Consider the following 20,350-nt stretch of genomic DNA (forward strand, 5'->3'; position numbering starts at 1 on the left):
TGAGTTTCCTCATCTAGGAGACGGCACGAGGTATAAAAAAGCTATCATCTACAAACTGTCACCGTGCCCCACCGGAAGCATGGAAGTCATACGTATTAATAATGAAAAATATGCAAGTGACCATGCAGTATATCAGACAGGAAGACTCAAACAAAAACCCCTAGAACAGTTCACATACATCACAAAGTTGGCTCTACAACTGTGTGAAAACCTACATGGGCAGTTCCCAACTACAAAGAAAAGGAGAATAAAAACTCCGGGGTCCAGGTGTGAGACCGAGTGGGGGCCATAGCAGGACGCGCATCTGCATGTGACCCCGCCCACACCCTCTCCCACCGCCGGTGCCCAATCTCTCAGCGACAGACATCTGACTGATGGGTGCGCTGCTGCCCTCGGAGGACTTCAGGGGGCGGGAAGCCTTCTTGCCCAGACTTTGGGTGTGCCAAACCACTCCAACCACGCCTGGAGACCCAGTGCTGCCCCTCCATGTGGGAGGTGCCACACACCTCCCTGAGGAGAGTCTACGACAAGAAGTCCAAATGAATCTCAACAGAGACTCCATCTTACCGCTTACAACAGCAGACTACAGTCCAAGACAGGATTCCCAAGGCAACAACAATGACAAAGGTAGCAATGATAACATACAACACGCTCCACTCTGCAAAGAAAATCAAAATGGTGAGGGCTGAGACAGGATGAAAGGCAGGCAAGGGCTGCCTCAGCACAGGCAGGAGGTGGCTTCATACTGTGCACAAGACGGCATCCAGGGCTGCCAGGGAAGGCAAGACCTTGACGCTCACAAGCGTCTGAGATTGCTGCGTCCCAGGCCCTGCTCTGGGAGGGCTCTCAGGCACCGCAGCCCCTCAGGAGCACAGGCTCGAAGGGGACTGCGGCTTCCATTAGGCCAAGCATGCAGCTGCCCGTATGGGACAGGAGGCCTTGCAGTGGGCCAGACTGGGCTGCAGGGTGCAGCGAGTGCTCTGAAATAAGCCTCGTTCTTACCCAACTGCCTCAGAGCTTTCTCTAGCCTGTGGAAGAAGGAGGAAAAATCCTCTGCACACAGAAAATACACAGAGTTCTCTCTGCCTGCTCATCTGCCTCCGAAACACCAACAGCCACCCCCGCAGCACAGGGCCACGTTCTAGCCACAGCAGCTGGCACGGAGCCACACGGACTCACCACAGTTGCTGTCGCCATCCCTCAGCTGCACCTTGATGAAATTCTCCATCCAGAAAGGGTCACAGATACAGCGTTTGGTGAATGAGTCACAGTGGCCGTGGTCAGAACAGTTCAGCTGACATGCTGAAGGTGGTAGGGGAAGGGAGAAAGAGAGGGTCAGGGGGACACGAAGGTGCCCGGTCCGAGTCTTCCACGCGCAGCCGATGCCATGGTCGCCACCGTGCTGCCGTGAGATGGAGGCAGAGCAAGGCCGCCAGAGAGATGGTGGCCGTCAGGGCCCCTTGTTCTCTGTGTCAGCGACTGTCGGTCTTTTACGTCCCATCCCCCTCTTCTCAGAATAATATAACTGGGGAAATAAGATATAGGATTACACAGGAAGCAGTTATATTGTGTGCTACCAAGGATCAAACCCAGGGCCTTCGTCCTAAGCTACATCCCCAGCCCTTCTTAATTTTGAGACAGCATCCTTCTAAGTCACTAATTTGCCCAGGCTGGATTTGAGCTTGCAATCTTCAGCCTCACAGAGTCCTGGAATTATAAGCGTACACACTGAGCTAGCTCTTAATGTGGTTTTTAAATATTTAAACACAAATGTTTGAAAAACGTATGTGTTCACTTTTATTAAAATACTAAGTAGAAAGATCTACTAGTGGGTCTAATAACTATTGTAATTTTGAAGTAGTGATGAGTAAAAAATGATACTTTGTCAAGTAACACGATAGAAATCATGCGTGCTTTCCACTGCGTCGAGCTCACAGGTCCTGTGAGTACCACCTTCTTTCATAAGTGAAGGCCATCGTGACTTTCAGTCCTGTTCATGAAGATGAAGATAGAATTCCCCCCACTGAAGCTCACAGCCACCCTGAGTGCTGTCTCAGGCACCCACAGGCACAGGTGAGGACCCCTGTGCTGCATGGAGGCTCTTCACGGTGGTGGCGGTGAAGAAAAATGGGCATCTGAGGTCCCAGAGGAAGGAGGTCAGGCCAAGGACAGTGGGGACTGCAGGCGAGCTAAGGACCAGGGCAGGCTCTAGCTCCCAACTTCCCACAATTACTCACTGACGGTATTGATCTCCAGGGCTCCAAATATCAGAAAGTCTGCCTTCTGCTTCTGCAGCTCATTCTTGAGCATTGCTGCCACCTCGTAGCCCTTGAAGATCTGGTGGGGAGCCTCGCTTTGAACATAAAATACCATCTTGGTGCTGCAGAGACATGCGACAACATGGATGAGCTGAAGCGAGCCGTAACAGCAGCCGCCGCCGCCACCGTCTACTAAGTCCCTTCCGTCTGTGCTAGACCTTGCGCTGAGTACGATGCACATTCCCTCAGAGCAGGCCCGTGAGCAAGGTGTTGTCAGCACCATCTTCCTTTTATGAGGACAACACTGGGCTCAGAGGGGTTGAGTGCTTGCCCAAGGTCACACAGTTAATTATGGCAGAGCCAGATCCCCACCCTGCCGCATTGACTCCAAAGCCTATACTTTTATAGTGCCCAGCTAAGCGAGGATCAGAACGTGGAGACTTGGTTATGGCTACATGCTGTGCTCAGCCCCTCACAGCTAAGATGGGGCTGCTGTTGGGTTACTTGTAAAACAAACTACAGTGCTTTATAAAATGTCAATCGTTGGAAAGCATCAAGATTATCCAGAGGCCAAACCACAGCCAAAATGACTGTTACGGTGACAGCAAAAGAAAAACCCAGTGCAGTGGTATGGCTGGCCTGAAACTGTATTACCCCGTGCCCAGAATCTCTGTTTTCTGTCTGACGTTTTCTCCAAGACAGACCACGCCTGAACTCACATCTGGGTAGCACAAAACCCACTCTCCAGGCCTTGCACTTAATCTCCAATTGCCTGGGCTTCATGTTTGTCTCACAAATTGAACTTTCCAAGTCAGTGGCTCATATGTGGTTTGCAGATGTAGCATACAGGGTCGGGAACCCCAGCCCAGGTCTACTTGCTTCCAGTACAAGTAGCCTTGTCGATTTATCCCAAGGTGCAATGTAAATACTACCATTTTCTATCTATGGCACGACGTAAAGGTTTGGGAAGCACAAATGCTTGCTGTAGAGTAAGTTAACAATTTGGCCTTACATGTTCCAGAATCAAAACTAAATCTTTGCTAAAAAAGGTGGGTGGCCCATTTCCCATTATTTTCTCTCACTTACCTAACCCATGGTTATAGTTTCAATTTCTATCTCTATACTAGTAACCCTCATACCTTATTCTCCTCTCCCCATAAGACCAATAGTGACCCATCTATACCTGGAAATATTTCCAAGAATAATGATGTCAGGTCTTTCCCACATGCCTCAAGCCCAACATGTCTCAATAAATTGATGACATAAATAAATAAAAGAGTGAAATCAAGAGAGATGGTAGGAAACAAAAAGACAGGTTTTTTTGAAGATGGGAAAGAACATCAGGCTCAGTGGGGAAGGCAGGGAATGGGTAGTAAGGGTCCAAAACCCATCAAGATATATCACACACATACGCCGGTCCCCCCAACGGATGTGACTACTGGGTATTGCAGACATGCACTAATAAAGACATTGGGGGTGAAAGCCTTTAATTTAGCACTGTGTGTTAGAGACTTATAGAAACATTATCTTATTAATCCTCAATGTCATTCCTATAAAATAGATACTAGAACGTTCACAGGTGAGCACCAGGCTGCGAGAAGTAGCTTGTTCGCTTTACAGGGCTCACGTGGAAGGCGGGGGTGCCCCCGGGCCAGGCCCCCGAATTCCCTCCGAGGGCATGCTCCTTTGTTCCTCAACTAAGTCAAACCAGGCCAAGCCAGAAACCCTTTCTCTTCCTCGTGCCCCGCAGGCAGTGTGGCGAGTCTGAGCAAACCCCCAGCCATGCCCCACCAACCCGGGCCAACGCAAGCAGCCATTTTCCCTGCTGCTACTCCCAGCTGCTGAGCCCAGCTCAAAACGGATCAATCGATCAATCAATCAAACAAAGGGAAGGGTCCTACCACGCTGTCCACCCCGACTGCATATCAAGGTTCTCCGAGGAGCTTTTAAGTTTTAGGTGCCCAGGGCCTACCCCAACTGAGTCACCGTCGCTGGGGATGAGGCTCTGGAATCGGTGTGCGCACAGGCGCAGGGAGAGTTGGGAACCTCCGTACTCGCGTCCGGTCTCTAACCTGGACTCTGACCCCAAAGTCACTCAAAGGCAGATCCGTCCATGGAACTCCCAGCCTTTACCGCCTCACCAGGTTCTGCCTGCTCCACCGCACTCCGCGCCTTGGGGCAGGCGGCCCTGCCCCACACTCGCCACCAGTAACACAGGGCCTTGGCACCTCGCGCGGCCCCTCGCTTCCTATGTCCAGAGCACCCTTAGCCCCTAGTCCGGCCTCCACGAATTACCCCCACCTGCTTTTCCTCCGCACTTTTCCCTGTTGGTAAAAGGCTCAAGTTATTTCCTATCTTCAAAAGGTGCATTTCCACCCGATCCCGCACAGCACTTTCAGTAGCGGCTTCTGCAGAGCCTTGATGTGTACCATTGGCATCCTCAGGCTCTGACACCTGTCCTCTGCTCTCACTGTCGCTCTGATGCTCAGCAGAGCACACACCGTACACCTGCCCTGCGTCCTCACCGCGCTGGCCCCGCAGCATCCGAAGCCTCTGGCAGTGCCACTAACAGCGCCCCTAACAGCACCTCAGCTGCCAGCAGCCACTCCAGATGGCCCTCCTCCCGCCTCCAACTGCTCTCCCTGATTCCTCTTGCTGCGTGTCTCTTCTTTCTGTCTCTTCCTTAGATACCCGTGTCCGCCAGAGTTCTGTCCTCAGTCCTCGTGTCAGTGTGGCTCATCTCTCCCCAGGGCTTTGACTCCTGCCTAATCCGTGACTCCTGACCTCTGCCTCTTCCTTCCACCCCAGGTTCCAGCCTGCACCTGCCACTGTCTGCGGAATATCTCCCCATGAGTCCACTACATAGTCACAAGGGTTCCCTCTTCCCCACAGCTTCAGTTAACCGTTCGGTTCTCCCAGCCCCATTCAGGGCCCCAAACCACATGCCTCCCCCAGGACACCTCACTCCCCTCCCCTCCGCAAGGACTCTAAGGTTGTCGCTTTGCTTCTAAATTTTATGTTCTTCTCTACTTTTGCTGCTGCCTTAACTCAGGGTTTGCCACCACTGTACTGGGCCAGATGCTCCCTGATTGAACGCCCACACTTCAGTCTCTCTTATTTTAATTGAACCTCCACATCGCTGATTTTCCTGAACACATAAAAACCTAAACAAGGACCGTCCTTGCTTTAAAAACAAAGAAGCAAAATTTTATACACTAAAGCAAACTAACTTGAGTCCTCCCGTGCAAACTATCACAGCTAATCTCCTTTACTTGCACTAGTCCCTCTCAGTTTCCGAAGCGGCCTTGCTTTTGACCACATCATGGGGCCTACTCAGCTCTGGACCAACCACCCTGTCCAGAAGAATCCCTGCACCCACCACCGCAGGGCCACTGCTCACATTGCTCCTCTCTTGAATTTCCTCCTAGTTCTATGCGGGTCAGTGCGAGTTTCCCTGGGGAAAATCTGGGCTACCTCCTACCCAGCTCTGGAAGAATGGACTGCCCTGCCTCTGTGGCACCCCACTGCCAGGGGACATGTCTGCTTGGCTCCCTGCCCAGAGTGCGGCCTATGCAGGCAGCGGGCCTCTGACTCGGGCAGCTGGCCGAGTGTCAAATACAAAGGAGTGACCTGTACTAGGAAGCAAGCGGGAATGACATGGACACCAACAGTGGCCCCTGGTCAGACAGCCCGCCCGTCTCCACCTACCCCACTATGTCTCAGCTCAGGCGAGAAGCCCGGGGGCCCCTGCTCTGTCCTCTCCCCCCATGTGTTGCCCAGCTACCTCTGCTCCGTGTACGGCTGAATCTTTTGCACAATGATGTCGGAATCCAGCACCCCCAGGAGGACCCCAATCTGGCGGATGAACATCCCCTTCAGCCTCTCAGTTAGCTGACTGACGCTGACATCCAAGATGATCTCCACCAGGTTGCTTTTCCTGGGATCTGGAAAGCATGTGGATCAGTCATGGCTTCAGAAGCGGGAGAGTTAGCCCAGACCTGCCACGGTGCGTTTGCTTTGGCACGGGGGAAAGAGACAGCAGCGAGACCTCCTTCAAGGGGGATGACAGTGGATTCCTGATAAGGCAAGACTGGTTTAAGGAGCTTTAGTCCGACCTGAGAAGGGCCACACGTGCAGGACAAGACTGAGCGGGGGTAGGGCGGCTTAGTGAGGGGACAGGGACAAGAGTGCACTGCAGCCCTTGTAAAAGCTCTGCCCGGGAGACACTGCCGAGCTCTGCAGGGCAAGGGGGGGGCTGCACGCTGTGTATGACGGTGGGAGGGGAAATGTCCTTCTCAACCTGCTTACCAGTGACTTGAATGCATCAGGCCTTGCGGGTTTCAATACAATAAACACAATGAGAATCGAGGTGGCCAAGAAATGAGGGTTTCCTTAGAGCAACCTCGCAGTTGTACTATCTTTTCACAACTCTCGAATGGGGAGACCATCATGCTTTACCTCTGAACATCTCCTACAGATTGATCCCCATCTAAAAGTCAAATCCCTAACCCATACAGTTGGATGCACTCTGCCTGTTATGACAGATGATTTACTGAAGTTGTGGACTATCTGGAATCTGATTTAAGACACAGCAGAGACTCTGGTGTGTCAGCTCTTGTCCTTCCTAGAAGCAGGACACGGACTGGAAGACCTTCTGGGATCCCTTCCCACCCAAGGCTGCCACGCACTCGCTTGGCCAGGTAAGAGACGGTCAGCTTCAAGTTGACACCCGTTCCTCAGCAGCTCAGGGATGTATAAAGCTCCTCCCCACCCGCATCTCAGTTCTTCCTTAGCACCAAATTACCCTCAAAGCAAAACAGAACATCATTCTACTCAGGAAGGAAATTTTATTTCTGAAAATCTGAAAAAATGTACAGGACACCAGTTACTTTACCTTCCCTAGGTTGTCAGATAAAGCCTGAGGCTCCACTTATAAAAATAAATTGTTTTCTGCATCTGGGTGCTGATGAGACATCATGACTCAAGCTATTCCTGGGCTCAGACTCCCAGTGCACCCGAGCCCTCTCTTCTCAGTCACGAGTGGAGGAGGAAGTGCTCAGCTGGGGACCCAAAGGCCTGGCTCTGACACAACTGCTGTGTGACACTGAGCAAGCCCTGCCCTCTCTGAGTTTTGGTTTCTCCATCTGAGATGAGCGGGTAAAGGGCTGCCCCCTGTGTGGTCCGAGGGTGCTGTTGGGCCGGAAGTCTCAGCATGGGGTTGCTAGATTTCTTGTGAAAGGTAGACTTGCATCAGGAGTGGTCTGTGCTACAGGGAGGCCCTAGGGATAGAGGTCTTGATGGCCTGGCCTGGCGATTCCACACAATCCTATTAAGTGAACTCACCGGGTTTCACCTCCACTGTAGCCCGGTCTGTATCACTCTCGCCCTTTGCGTCAGTCACTTTCAGGTGAAATGTGTAGGTTCCCTCGACCAGGTTGGAAAGGAAGAGGACAGGGTGGTGGTCAGAGTGATTTAACACCTCCTGTAGGGTTGAGAAACAGGGCCACGTCACAAAACGAAACATTGCACCGTTCTCTGAGTCAGCTGGGCTTCTGCCCTAACTGGGTGGTGTCTGGGCTGCACCGTTCCCACTCTCCTCCTGTTCTGACCCGTAAGAGCTCTGTGGCCCACAGCTGCTAGGGCCAGAGGACAGAAACCTATTCTGTGTCACAGTAGCTCACAGTGACCCAGAGGAAGTCACTTAGTGTTGTTGATACACCGTGTCAACTTGAGAAGTCTAGAAGTTTAACTAAGTGACTCAGCAGGGAGCCAGGGTTCTTACTTTGTAAACATCCTCATCCTGTGCAGGAGGAGGGCATGGAGATGGTGTGAGAGCTGCACCTGCCCTGGGGGGCAGGAGAGCCCGCTTACAATATAAGGGAGGAAAAGAGACTTATTCTCCCGCCCCACTTTTGCTCTTGCTGCTTTTGCTGTCTTCCGTCGCTGCCCTGAACTGTTGCCCCTGGGCCATGTGCTGCTCTGCCTTGGGGCCAGCTGGTTACAGACCGCAACCTCCACACACGTGAGCTAAATAAACCTTTCCTCCCTTAATTTTGGGTGTCAGCAACAGAGACAAGTAACCAAGACACTTAGCCTCCCTGGGTTTCAGAAAACAGTTCACAGTTCCCTTGGTTAAAACAGACAATAAAATGTAAGTTTCCTCCCATCCCTGCACCCCCAGCCAAGACTCAGACCCCTGCATCCTCCGTGCCCTCCCACGCTCACCCCTGCTGCTGGGCTCCCTTCATCTCGAGTCCAGAGGTAGCTGATTATTCCCTTGTCATCTGAGGACTTGGAACCATCTAGCTCTGCTGTGCTCGTGGGCAAGATAATCACCACATTTCCAGTGATCTTGGCTACAGGTGGTTTGTTTATTTCTAACCAAAGAAAAATTAACGAGACAATGTGACATTTTGGAAAGGAAGGATTGCTGCTTCCTGATGCTCATGGCAAAACTGAGATCATCTTAAAGCAAGAGCTGCTGTCATGCCTGTCCGCGCCAGCAACCAAGTGGGCACCTTTAAAGCTACCAGAAGTGTAACCCTGAGGCTGCAGTCCCACCCTCAGATGCGTTCTGGCCGGGCAGCAGAGAGCAGTGGGCGCCCTGTCTCACAGCAGCCCACGGGAGAGGAAGCCAGTTCTCTGCTTTGGATGACTGGAAACAAAGGCCTCAGGAGGCTTAAAGCCTTGAGGCTGGTTTCCCCCAGCTACCATCACAAGTTCTTCCTTAAAATGTTATCTCCAAATATTTCTTCCATTCCTCCCTTTATACTTTACAAGAGAAAACAGGGAAAGGCCTCTCAGATCCTGTGCTTTATTTGCTGGGTAAATAAATTCATTTGCTGCATAAATGCAGTATTTACTCAGCACAGGAGGCCCTATCAGGACATCACCTGCGGATCTCACAGTTTTTCCTACTGTCAGCCGGGGCCTCTCCCCAGGCCCTTGCTCACTGTGCCCACAAACCAAGGCCAGGCCCATCAACTCCTGGCCTTGGATCGCCTCATCCGCAGACCCACACGACAAGCCCAGAAGCTGCAGTGCAGCAAAGTCATTCTCAGGCCTGACAGCAGGTGTCACTGCAGCCAGCGGAGAGTCACAGAAACCCTTGGTCTTCAGAGCAGAGGCAAAATCAAGAGACAAAGAAAAAAATCTTTAATGTTTTCAGTTGAGGTGGAGGGAAGGAGCGAGGGAGAGGGAGGGAGGGAGGGAAGGATTATGAGAGGAAGAAAGGGAGAAAGGGAGGGAGGGAGGGCAGGCGGGAGGGAGAAGGGAAGCAGGAAAGAAGGAAAGAAGCAAGCAGGAGGTCGGTAGGCACAGGAGGGAGAGGGACAGGGAAGTTAAAATTCCCCTCACAGTCACTCTTAATTAGAGGTTGTTTTACAAAAGCAAGTAACAGCTGCTCTGACCCCACCTTCCCCTCACCTCTGGTCTCTAATCAACCTCTGCAACCAAACAGAACTGGGCGTATTCCCCAGCTCTCTGACCGAAGGGGCTGCTGTACAAACCCGAAGCATGGAGGTACCTTCTTTGACAATGACATTCACAGAGCTCTGGCTTTGCAGGTTCCTCTCATCTTTGACGGTCAAGGTGAACACGTAGGTCCCGACTTGCAGCCCAGTCACAGTGGCGACACTGCTGTTTGCATTCTCCAGCTGCACCCCGTCAGGGCCCCTGGACAAAGAGAGGGTGGAGTTGTGCCTGTCTCTGCTCTCTTGTCTCTAGCACAACAGGAGGTGACAATTATTACCTCAGCTAAATCATGAACAACTGTTCCCCAGACCTTGACAGGACATGTTTAAAAATATTCCCTTTGGACAAAGTGCCATTTGGCCCCAAAATATAGGCTACCTGCTGGTCAGAAAATTCCACTCACCAGCTTTCAAACACTTCTACGTCTTTTCTTTATATGAGCTTCTAGAACATTCAAACTCTTGTTCCAGTTTGTAAAAGGAATAAAGTTCTCTGAGCAGGTCTGTGATCAAAAGAGTGATTTCAGGGCGATGTTTCTGAAAAGCATTTCCGGCTCACTAGTTGGTTCAGCTCTTGCTAGCAAAGATGCCAAACGCATTTTTTAATCACCTGCCCACATCCCCCCTGAGAGGTCAAGGGAAGGAAGCAGGACTAGGCTACGCAGGGACTCTCAAGACAAAGCCATCATCTCTGCAGCTCTCCCAGCAAAGCTCCCTCCAGCTCCTGCACAGAGCCCCGGGCAGAGCAGGACACCGCATCCTGCCTCCTCCCGGTGCCCAGCAGGCCGCCTACAGCGGGAGCCGGCCCCATGCAGACATCCAGCCCAGGGCTGTGCGTGGCCAGGGCGCCTTGCTCGCCCACGCTCCCTTCAGGCCAAGGACAGCTGGAGACCCCTGCAGCCTCCGGAGTCTGCTCTGTTTTGTTCTGCTTTTTAGGCTTATCTCTGCCTTTGGTCTCCTCTCCTGAAACATATTCGCATCCAGGAAGCTTTGCTAAGCATTCTCTTTGCCAACACTAAGAAAACTGAACTCAAAGACTTTTAGCAGCACAGTGTTCAATAAACAGTTACAAGGAAAACACAGGGGCTGAGGAAGATCAAGTCCTCCAAAAGATAGAAGCAAGAGCAGAGGGAGAAATTTCCAGCATCCAACTCAGCAATCATAAGCAGTTTCTACAGTAAAATTAACCCCTTTCCCACCTATCTCTGATGCTCTAGTTAAAGAAAAAAAGGTGTGTGTGTGTTTATGTAACTGAAAACCCCAAAACCCAGTCTGTCTTATTCATCTCTTTTTTTTTTGTTTTGTTTTTTTTCCGGTACCGGGAATCGGACTCATGACCTTGCGCTTGCCAGGCAGGCACTGTGCCGCTGAGCTAAATCCCCAGCCCCTCAGTCTGTCCTAGTCAATTTCCATAGGAAACTGAGAAACTTTTAACTCTTTGTTGGAACCCTCGTGCTCCCTGAGGGATCCTGTGTATGATGCGGGTTCTACTTGTTATCCTTTCAACAGGAGCAGAAAGCAGCTGTGAGAGCCAGGAAGGGTTTGATTAGGTAATTTCAGTTAATTAGCATTATTCTGGCTATGGCCTTTAGCCTCTAGCTAACTTAATTGGTAAACTGTGTCTTCCAGGAAACAATAACAAGTAATGCTTTCATTTTATAAATGAAATTTCAATTCCTCTTAGTAGCTGCTTGCCCCGCCCATGCGCCTTACCCAGTTAATTCTGAGCAACAGTATTTTTCTGCTCCATTACCTCCGAGCCTACCTCTCCAGTGTAATTAAACTCTGCATTTCAGCAGATGGATGTACCTGCAAAAGCAGTACTACTGTGGAGCTGATGGCAAGCAGTCCTTCTCTCTTACAAAAATTATTTATAATATCATTTTCTTAAATTAAAGCTTGTGATTGTAAACATTGCTTTAATCAATCACCCTCCTGGATAAGCCAGTAAGAACAAGTCAACTCTCAAAAGGAAATAAACTCTTGCTTTTCTAAGGCTTGGCAGTGGTGGCTAACCTATGGCACGTGTGCTGCAGCAGGCCATTTGTATCATTAAAAGCTTTCAAAGGTTCGCCCTCACCAGCCTAGAGCCTTGCAAAGACTGGGTTCTGTGTCAACAGTACTCACTGTGTCTTTTCCCAGAGATACGAGACAATTCTTTGATCATCTGAGCTCTTGCTGCCGTCCAGTGTTGTGCTGTCCACGGGCAGGGTCAGCTCTTTATCTGGGCCTGCATCTGCCTGGGGAGGCTTGTTGTTTTCTAGAGAGAAAGACACAGAGGTCAGCAGCAGCCTGTCCAGGTGGAAATGGAGAGGACACAATGGGCATCTGTTCTCGGAGCCACAGGAACTCTGCCTCTGAGCCCACAGAGCTGTGGATGTGTGGCAGAGGTGGATACTAGTGGGGAGCTCACAATGAACACTAAATAATTTTGAAACACACCAAATAATTCTTTGTTTCCTCTTGGTACTGGGGATTGAAAAATTTTTAATTTTTTATAGTTTTGAGACAGGGTCTCCCTAAGACACTAATTGCCTAGGCCGGGCTTGAACTTGTGATCCTCCTGTCTCAGTTTCCCCCAGTGCTGAGATTAGAGGCATGTGCCACCACATCCCGCTATATATCAAACAATTCTGAAAGAAACATAATATAACACAGGATGTTACAGCGTCATGCTAAATCTGAAATCTAATTCTATAGGTCTTGACCAAAAAAGAAAGGACTTTCCCGAGAAAGTAGATTTTAAGCTGGCCCTTAAAACATATGGTAAGATTTGGGATGGCATAGGTTCCATTTCCTAGGTTGATCATTGGTCAAGGAAAGGGCACAAGCAGAGGCCTGGAGGTGCTCTTGATCTCCAGCTATGGAGAAAGCTCAGGGGAACAGATAAAAAATAAAAGAAGTTGTTCTCAGAGGCTCTGGGGCTTGCAGCCTTCTGTTTCTACTCTGGTACTGCTCAGAACCCAGACCCTCCCATCCCCAAAGCTAAAGGGACAAAGCCATAGACAGCCTGGGCCCCAAGGATGGAACTTACCAGGCTGCACGATAACAGTCACTTGAGCGGTGGCCTGCTGTCCTATCGTGTCAGTCACTGTGAGTTCGTAGGTATAGTCTCCTTCCTGCATGGCAGAGAGCTGCAGGGTTGGTGTCCGCACACCCTACACACAGAAAGGCAGAGGTGGGAAAGTGGACTTGCATAATCCCAAGGTTCCACAGTGATTCCTACTCTGGTAGAAATCATTTATCAGTTTTCTAAACCTAAGTTAGTGCTGGGCTATTACCTCCTCATTCAGCATAACTAATGACTGTTGAATCAGACAGCATAAGACATCTCGCTAACAGGAATCTGTACAGATTCTGCAGCAGCAGAGAAATCTTCACACAGTACATGAACTGAGTCCAGGTGTACTGTGAGCTCTAAGTCATGCCTCACATCTAGAAACAGAGAATCTTGGGTATCAGAAGGAACATGATAAATCATTTAGGGCAAATTTCCAATGCAGGAACTTTCTGTAGAACATTAGGCAAAAACTGGTAGCCTGTGGGCTGAATTCAGCCTGCAGACACTGTTTGGCCGGTAGTGCCTGAAAATCTGGAAATTTCACATAAAGTTCCCAATTTCTGTCAGCTTTTGAAAAGCTGAACTAACAGGCAATACTGGGGCCACACTTCCGTGTGGTGATATCCCGCTGGAACCAAAGAGCAGAGGATCCCTTCACTCAGGGCTTCAGCTCCCTGGTTCACCACAGTCCCCATCCAGTTTACTTATTCATGTGAACCACTTCATGACAGACCTAGCCTCCTGTTAAATATGTCCAGAGAGAAGACAGTCTACTTCAACTGCTAACAGAGCTCACTATGGTTAGCACCCTTGCAGCTTGTAAGCAATATGACTCTGTAATCACCAAGGACAACTATATTTCTCATCCAGGCATTTCTTCTATTTTTTTCTTCTAATACTAAAGGTTTAAGATAAACATTGCTGCTTGAGCCAGGCATGGTGGCACACAAGGGTAACTCCAGCTACTCGGAAGGCTGAGGCAAGAGGATTGCAGGTTCAAGCCCAGTATGGACAACTTAATGAGACCTTGTCTCAAAGTAAGAAAAACAGAAAAAAATGGAGGAGGGGGTGGGGCTGTAGCTCAGTAGTAGAATGTCCCTTGGTCCCCAGTAGTGATGAGAGGGGGATTGTTGCTAACCCATTAATCAAAGACTCAAGGTCCCTAAAACTTTCTGGGTTGGTTTTTGGATTTTTAAAAATCTAAATACACAAATGTGACGTTAGTAATTACAGTGAAACAGAAACCCTGGGTAGGTGACTCAATCCAGCAGCAAAGTGAGCAAAAGAAGACAGGAAACACTCCCTCTCCTACCTGCATCTCCACCACTTTTCCCTTGCTGTTGGGGCTGAGGGACCACTCGTAGCTGGAGATGCCGTGATCATCAGTGCTCTGGTTCCCGAAGAGGGTGATGGCGTTCTGAGGCAGGGTGATCACTTGGTTGGGGCCTGCGTTGGCCACAGGGGGGTAGTCCACAGCTTTGTTCACAGTCAGGTTTGCAGTGGTGGAGTTGGTAGCTCCATCAGAGTCTACTACGGTCAAGCTATCAGGGCAGACAGAGCAGAGCAATAAAACTAGAGGACTGAATACCAAGACTAGAGAAATATCTGCGTAACAGGATTACCCACTCTCATCCATTCCACTTAGAAAAGCAGAGAGTAACACCAGAAGATACCACTCATCAAAGGTTTACTATGTGTGAGGCACTGTTCCAAGTACTTTGTAGCATCGCTTCCTGGCCTTTTGGCTAAGCTCAAGTGCAAGTACTTTGTAGCTCACTGAATCCCCAGAAAAGCTCTGTACAGTAGTATCTTCATCTTACTCCTTACAATATGAGGAAATTGAGGCAAGGAGGTAGAGTAGTAACTCGCCCAAGGTTACACAGCTTGACAGTATGGACTTAGGATCTGAATGCAAGCAATATATCCCCAGCACCAGCTTGCTCTGCAGCCATGTGCACCTGTATGTTGAGACCTTACAAGCACTGAGTGACAGACCTTTCACAACAACCACAGAGTATCCACATCGGTCACTTTGCTGGCGGCTCTCTAAGTCATCTGCCCAGCATGACACCGTGAGCCAAGATGCAAATCCAATCTCAACAAGAGATAATCCCTGGCCCCTGGCTCCATGGAGTTCCAAGGTGCAGCACTACACTGAATGCTCTGTCTGCAGCAGGTGGCCCCCACGGCGCTGTTTCAGCAGTCTGCATATCACAGGGGTGGGTATCCTGGGCACACAGCCGCTGGGATGGACCAGGAGGGCTGGCTCCGGTGAGGCAGGAGCTTGAGATAGAAATGAATTCTCCTACGCAACAGGCCCACAGTTTGTGCCAGTGAGAAACAGGATTTGCAAGAGAAAAAATGTTCTTTTCTAAGAGCAGGCTTTTACCTAAACGATGCCTTCCAGCTGAACAGCCTAACGCTCCTCATGCCACCTCAGAATGTGAGCATAAGCAAGCAAGGAGGTTTGGGATGATTCCATTTTGCTGACAGGAAAGGCACAGAAAAGACATGCAGTTTGTTTAAATTTCACCACCAGCCGCAGACAGAGCCAGACATCTGTGGGGTTTTGTGTACCCCACCATCGCCCCTTTCACCTGTGTCCTGAAGGGGCTATTTATTATTACTGCCTTTGGAGAAAAAGCACAAAACCCTGGGACGCACACATACGTGCACAAATCTGCAAGTACTGGGCAAGGAAAATCACAGGTGTTCGGCCTCTTTCCCACGTTCCTATTGTTTCCCCAGGTGTGGTGGTGTTGTCGTGGTTAACATGCCCCAACTGTCTCACGAGTAAATACAGGAGTGAGTTAATAGATGGAAAAATGACAGCTGGCCATTGCTCTTTCATCCCTAAGAGTCCCTGGCTCGCCTTCAGGGACCCTAAGCCAAACAGCAGCTGACTACAGGGCTGGGGAAAGAGGCGACTGCCATACAAAGCAGGGGAAAGGAGAGGTATGTGAGCTACAACCAGGTTAGACCTTGTAGCAAATTCAATCCAATCCAATCACGTCACAGACTAAAGATTTTTAAAGAGGAGGACTAGGAAAAAAGAACTGATCCAGTACAGTATTCTATCCACTCAACAAATTGTAGGCTTACACTGTGGGGGGTTTCTGTTGGGTTTTGTTTTTGTTTGCTTGCTCACTTTAGTATACGAGCTGCTGAAGCGAGCACTATTTGCTTGTTTTGAGACAGGGTCTTACTACGTAGTTCAGGCTGGCCTTGAACTCACTACGTAGCCCAAGCTGCCAATGATCCTCCTGCCTCCGGAGCGCTGGGATTACAGGCATGAGCCACCATGCCCAACTCATTATGTTTAAAAGCTCAGACTCTGATTATGTGGCAAATTATTTAACCTCACAGAGCCAAAATTTCCTAACCTATAACATAAGAGTAACCATAGCAGGATTATATGAGATGCCACAGGCAAAGAGCTCAGAACGGTACTTAGCATATAGTAAATATCCAAGAAATACCAGCCATTAGTCTCACGAGTTTTTAAAAAAAGGATCAACCCAGACTGGGCTAAATTCTGTAAGTAGAAAATTTTCTGTATTAGACATCTAAGGAAAAAAAAATCAACTCAAGTTTTCATTTTAAGCCGAGGCTCTGATCTTATTGGATGGGAAGTTATTTCCATTCACACGAAGCCTTGAGTTGGTGAGAGTGCTGCTAAGTCGGAACTTGCACACTGATGTACATGGTAAGGTTTGTGCTAAAGCACTTGCCTCTGTGTCCCCAGTGGCATGTACAGCTTGATATATCTCAGACCCAGAGGAAGACAGACAGCCAGGAATAAGCGTCACACTCTAGGAGGCATCAGTGAGGCCTGGAGCCCAGCAGGGAAAGAGGAAAGTCACGGTCTCTCCTCTCTGGAGGAATCTCGTAGGGGTTCATGGAAAATTGAACAAGTCTTTAAGGATGGCAGAACTTCAACAGATTGAGAAGGGCATTCAAGGAAGCATAAACATAATCTATGTGCATCAAGTCAACAAGTAAAGTAGACTTGCGGGGAGGAAATCTGCTTTAACTTCTGTGGAATCTCAGAGAAGTCACTAAATACAAGCAGCTTCATTTTTCTCAGCTATACAATGGGGACAGTATTGTCTACCTAGACTCGTGGATAAGAGCTTTGTAAAGTAAGAGGAATTATGCAAATCTAGGGAGGATACACTAGAGTTAGCCTTAAAGCCTTATAAACCCCATTCTAAAATGTCAATACTAGTTCCCCAGAGGACTTTCTTTAATCAAGTTCTCCAAAAACGCCTACTGAAGGAAGACCCAACCAATCAGATTCAACTAAACTACTGCTCCAAAGTACAGGTTTCTGAAGCATGCTAAGGGAAAGAAGCGTTTCCCAAAGGAAAGAGACAAGATGAGAGGAAGTTCCTTCTAGATTCTGCCTGAGAAAATGCAAAGATGGGCCCTTTCCCTCAATGCAGAGATCCTAGAAGATGTTTGGAGATCTCTCGGGTAAGACTGAGAAGTACTAACTGTGGTAGGTCTTGATCTTCTAAGCAACGACTGGGTCCTAAAAAGCTACCACTGCTGTGATTGCAAGAAACATGTGACTTGGGGAACCACTGAACAAAGGTTGCATTATGAAGCAACACCACATGAACTGATATTTGTCAGAGTCTCTCCTTCAAGCATGTAAAAGCCCATGCGGGGGGCATGCTATGGTCAACTGGAAGCTGAATGCTAATTTACCTGAAGGTGTAGTTCCCAGGGACGAGCTTGCTTAGTTTCAATATGGCTGTATCTTCAGAAATCTTCTCTTCTCTCAGCGGTCCCTTAAGCTCCTCCCAGTGGTACTGGACGATTTTATCATCGTCAGTGCTTTCTGGGCCACAAAGAACATCAGTTACAACAGCAGAATGGTCGGTCCCAGCACTTATCCAATTGATTTTGCAAACCAAAGCAACTACCCAGAGAGTCGAAGCCAGGAAATTACAAGACTCTCTCCATAGAAAATTTCTCCCCAGAAACACTGGGACATCTGCCTGGCTATGAATATTTCACTGTGTAGTGTTCCAAGAACTCCACCATATGAAACCTCTGGTTAAAATGCTACTGTATAAAAAAAAAAAATCAATAATTTTTAAACACATGAAAATGTACCCAACTTCACAAAAACTAATGCAAATTAAAATTATACTTGCAGTACCATTTTCAAACCCATCAAATAAAAAGTAAGTATACAATGAAATTATACATTCATATAATGGAATGCTTTATAATCATTACAGGAATGAAAAAGCATTTCGTGTATTGATTCAGAAAAATTCTCCAAAATAGAAAAAAGTATAATGCATAAAAATGGGGGGCTGGGGATTTAGCTCAGCGGCACAGTGCCTGCCTGGCAAGCACAAGGTTGTGAGTTCGATTCCCAGTACTGGAGAAAAACAAAAAACAAAAAACAAAAATGCATGTAATATATTGTCATCTGTGTAAACAAGGGGACAAATACTACATATGTGTTTTCTGTATATGCATAATATATCTCTGGAAGGATATACAAAATAATAATACTATTAGGTGTCTGGAAGAAACAGCTGAAAGTCAAGGACGGTATGATTCTTTTCACTGTATGTCTTTATATATTACTTAACATCTCCCTATTCAAAACTATAAGATAATACATTGCTATGTAAACCCTTCCTTCCCTTTCCTATGACAAGTGCTTCTTCTTGCTCTCCCTTTCAGCAAGGCCTGCTGTTCTTCTACTCCTCTTACCAGGACCTTCAACAGAAATGCTTAACCTTGCTAGAGAGTCTTCTGCCAAAGCGGCGACTGCCTCTGAGAAAAACTAGTGTCAGTGCCAAAACAGTCAGAATAATGGGGCCTTAATGGATCTCAAGAACAAAACAAAACAAACAAAACAAAACAAACACTGGTGAGAGGACAGGCCTGAAACCTCCTGCACACACAGAGCCAGGATTGAGAACAAAGACTCAGAAACCCTCTCCCACCACTCCTAGGGTGACACAGCTCTGAAGAGCGGAATGTTAGCAAGGCCAGGCAGCGTGCGGAGTGCCAGCCAGCACACTGCTGAGTTCCTCCAGCAGGTGCCTGACAACAATCTTGTTAGGCGGTGAGGCCTGAGTGTAAGCTTCTAGGCCAGGCCTCTCAGTTGTTTAGCTTGTCATGATAGCAAGGAACTTGGTTACTACAACCAAGAGAAACACTCCATCCAAGAAAATCTGCAAATTAGCCAGTTTCAACTAACATTATTCTAAATATATGCATAATCCCACCTCCTACCATTTTAGAGTAGAAATACTGCTTCAAACAAACCACACGTGATTTTTCAATAGGGCCTGTCAGGCTGGTTACTTCCTTTTTTTTTTTTTTTGGTTTTTCTCCGGTACCAGGAACTGAACTCACGACCTTGCGCTTGCCAGGCAGGCGCTTTGCCGCTGAGCTAAATCCACAGCCCCAGCTGGTTACTTCCTAACAAGTTGCTTCAAATTGCCAGGCTTCCCATAACAGAGTCAAGAAGAGCGGCCTAAGCAGAATGCAGACACGACTGGCCCTAAATCTTCTGCCAGCGTTTCTGTGAGAATACACAGTGAATGTTTCTGTAACATCACACTTAGGCAATACTCACGGCTGCCGTCAATGACTGTAGAAGTAGTTGGCAGAGAGATCTCCTGGAACTGAGGTGACACGATAGCAACAGGAGGCTGATTCTTACGGGGTTCTACAAGAAAATGACCCGGAAGAATTTGGAGAGAAGCTTTGCAGGTTATAGGAGGGGAAGGCTCTATCTGAGTAGACTGCAAATCATTTTTCATTATATAACTGATATTTGAAGCATTGCCAGAGGGGAAAGTTACAAGACCAGGCTGCCATTCTAACATAAGACACCTGGGGATGTACAGGCCTCTTCCAATCCTCACCGTTCCTAAGACCACATCCCATGTATTCTTTTAATGTCCTTGTGAAAAATTCTATAGCAGCCAGTGACTGCTTCCAAGCCAGCCTGCCTAGGGATGGATAACAAAAAGCCTTGTGCAATAAAAACCGTAGCATGAAAACCATCTCTCAGCACAGAATCTGCTGAAAAGATAACGAGTAATTGTTCAACCATCCCCGAGTTGACTGTGTGTGAGGTTACTACAGCTGAGGGAAGGGAAGGTCACAAACTGCTCTGGTCCACCTGAATGACTGTGAGCTACAACCGTAGTGGCCTTTCTTTTAGAAATGACCATATTATGTGACACTGATGTTGATTTTCTTGGTCCAATGGAATTCAGGGCTTCACTCATGCTAAGCAAGTGCTCTGCCCTGAGACACAGCCCCACCCCAGTGGTCATGTTTTTAAGATGAGAAGATTATCTTGGCTATGCAGCTCAAGGAATGAAAAGAAAATCTATTACTAATAAAGACAGAAAACAATAATTGTCTGAGCCAGTACATGTGCCACTTTCCAACTTCTTCCAAATTTCTCTGAAAACACAAAACAAGACACCTTGCTATTATACTATGATTTACCACTTAAAAAGAACAACAAGGGGCTGGGGATTTAGCTCAGCAGCAAAGCGCCTGCCTGG

General features: G+C 48.4%; 1 protein-coding gene across 3 annotated transcripts in view; it reads right to left on the minus strand.

The window, feature by feature from the left end:
* Positions 1-20,350, minus strand: part of Kiaa0319l (KIAA0319-like ortholog) — a 111,300-nt gene that overhangs the window by 6,508 nt on the left and 84,442 nt on the right. For all 3 annotated transcript variants that reach the window (XM_005395143.2, XM_005395144.2, XM_005395145.2), the window contains exons 8-19: positions 19,405-19,497; positions 17,505-17,637; positions 14,104-14,332; positions 12,765-12,888; positions 11,858-11,990; positions 9,784-9,932; positions 8,484-8,635; positions 7,602-7,740; positions 6,043-6,202; positions 2,238-2,380; positions 1,180-1,302; positions 568-658 (exon numbers count right to left, since the gene is read on the minus strand). In XM_005395143.2, coding sequence (XP_005395200.1) covers positions 568-658; positions 1,180-1,302; positions 2,238-2,380; positions 6,043-6,202; positions 7,602-7,740; positions 8,484-8,635; positions 9,784-9,932; positions 11,858-11,990; positions 12,765-12,888; positions 14,104-14,332; positions 17,505-17,637; positions 19,405-19,497 — 1,669 coding nt within the window. The remainder of the gene's footprint in view (positions 1-567; positions 659-1,179; positions 1,303-2,237; positions 2,381-6,042; positions 6,203-7,601; positions 7,741-8,483; positions 8,636-9,783; positions 9,933-11,857; positions 11,991-12,764; positions 12,889-14,103; positions 14,333-17,504; positions 17,638-19,404; positions 19,498-20,350) is intronic.

The sequence above is a fragment of the Chinchilla lanigera genome, unplaced genomic scaffold (assembly GCF_000276665.1).
Source record: "Chinchilla lanigera isolate Chin_1 unplaced genomic scaffold, ChiLan1.0 scaffold00051, whole genome shotgun sequence".
NCBI classification, from domain to species: Eukaryota; Metazoa; Chordata; class Mammalia; order Rodentia; family Chinchillidae; genus Chinchilla; species Chinchilla lanigera.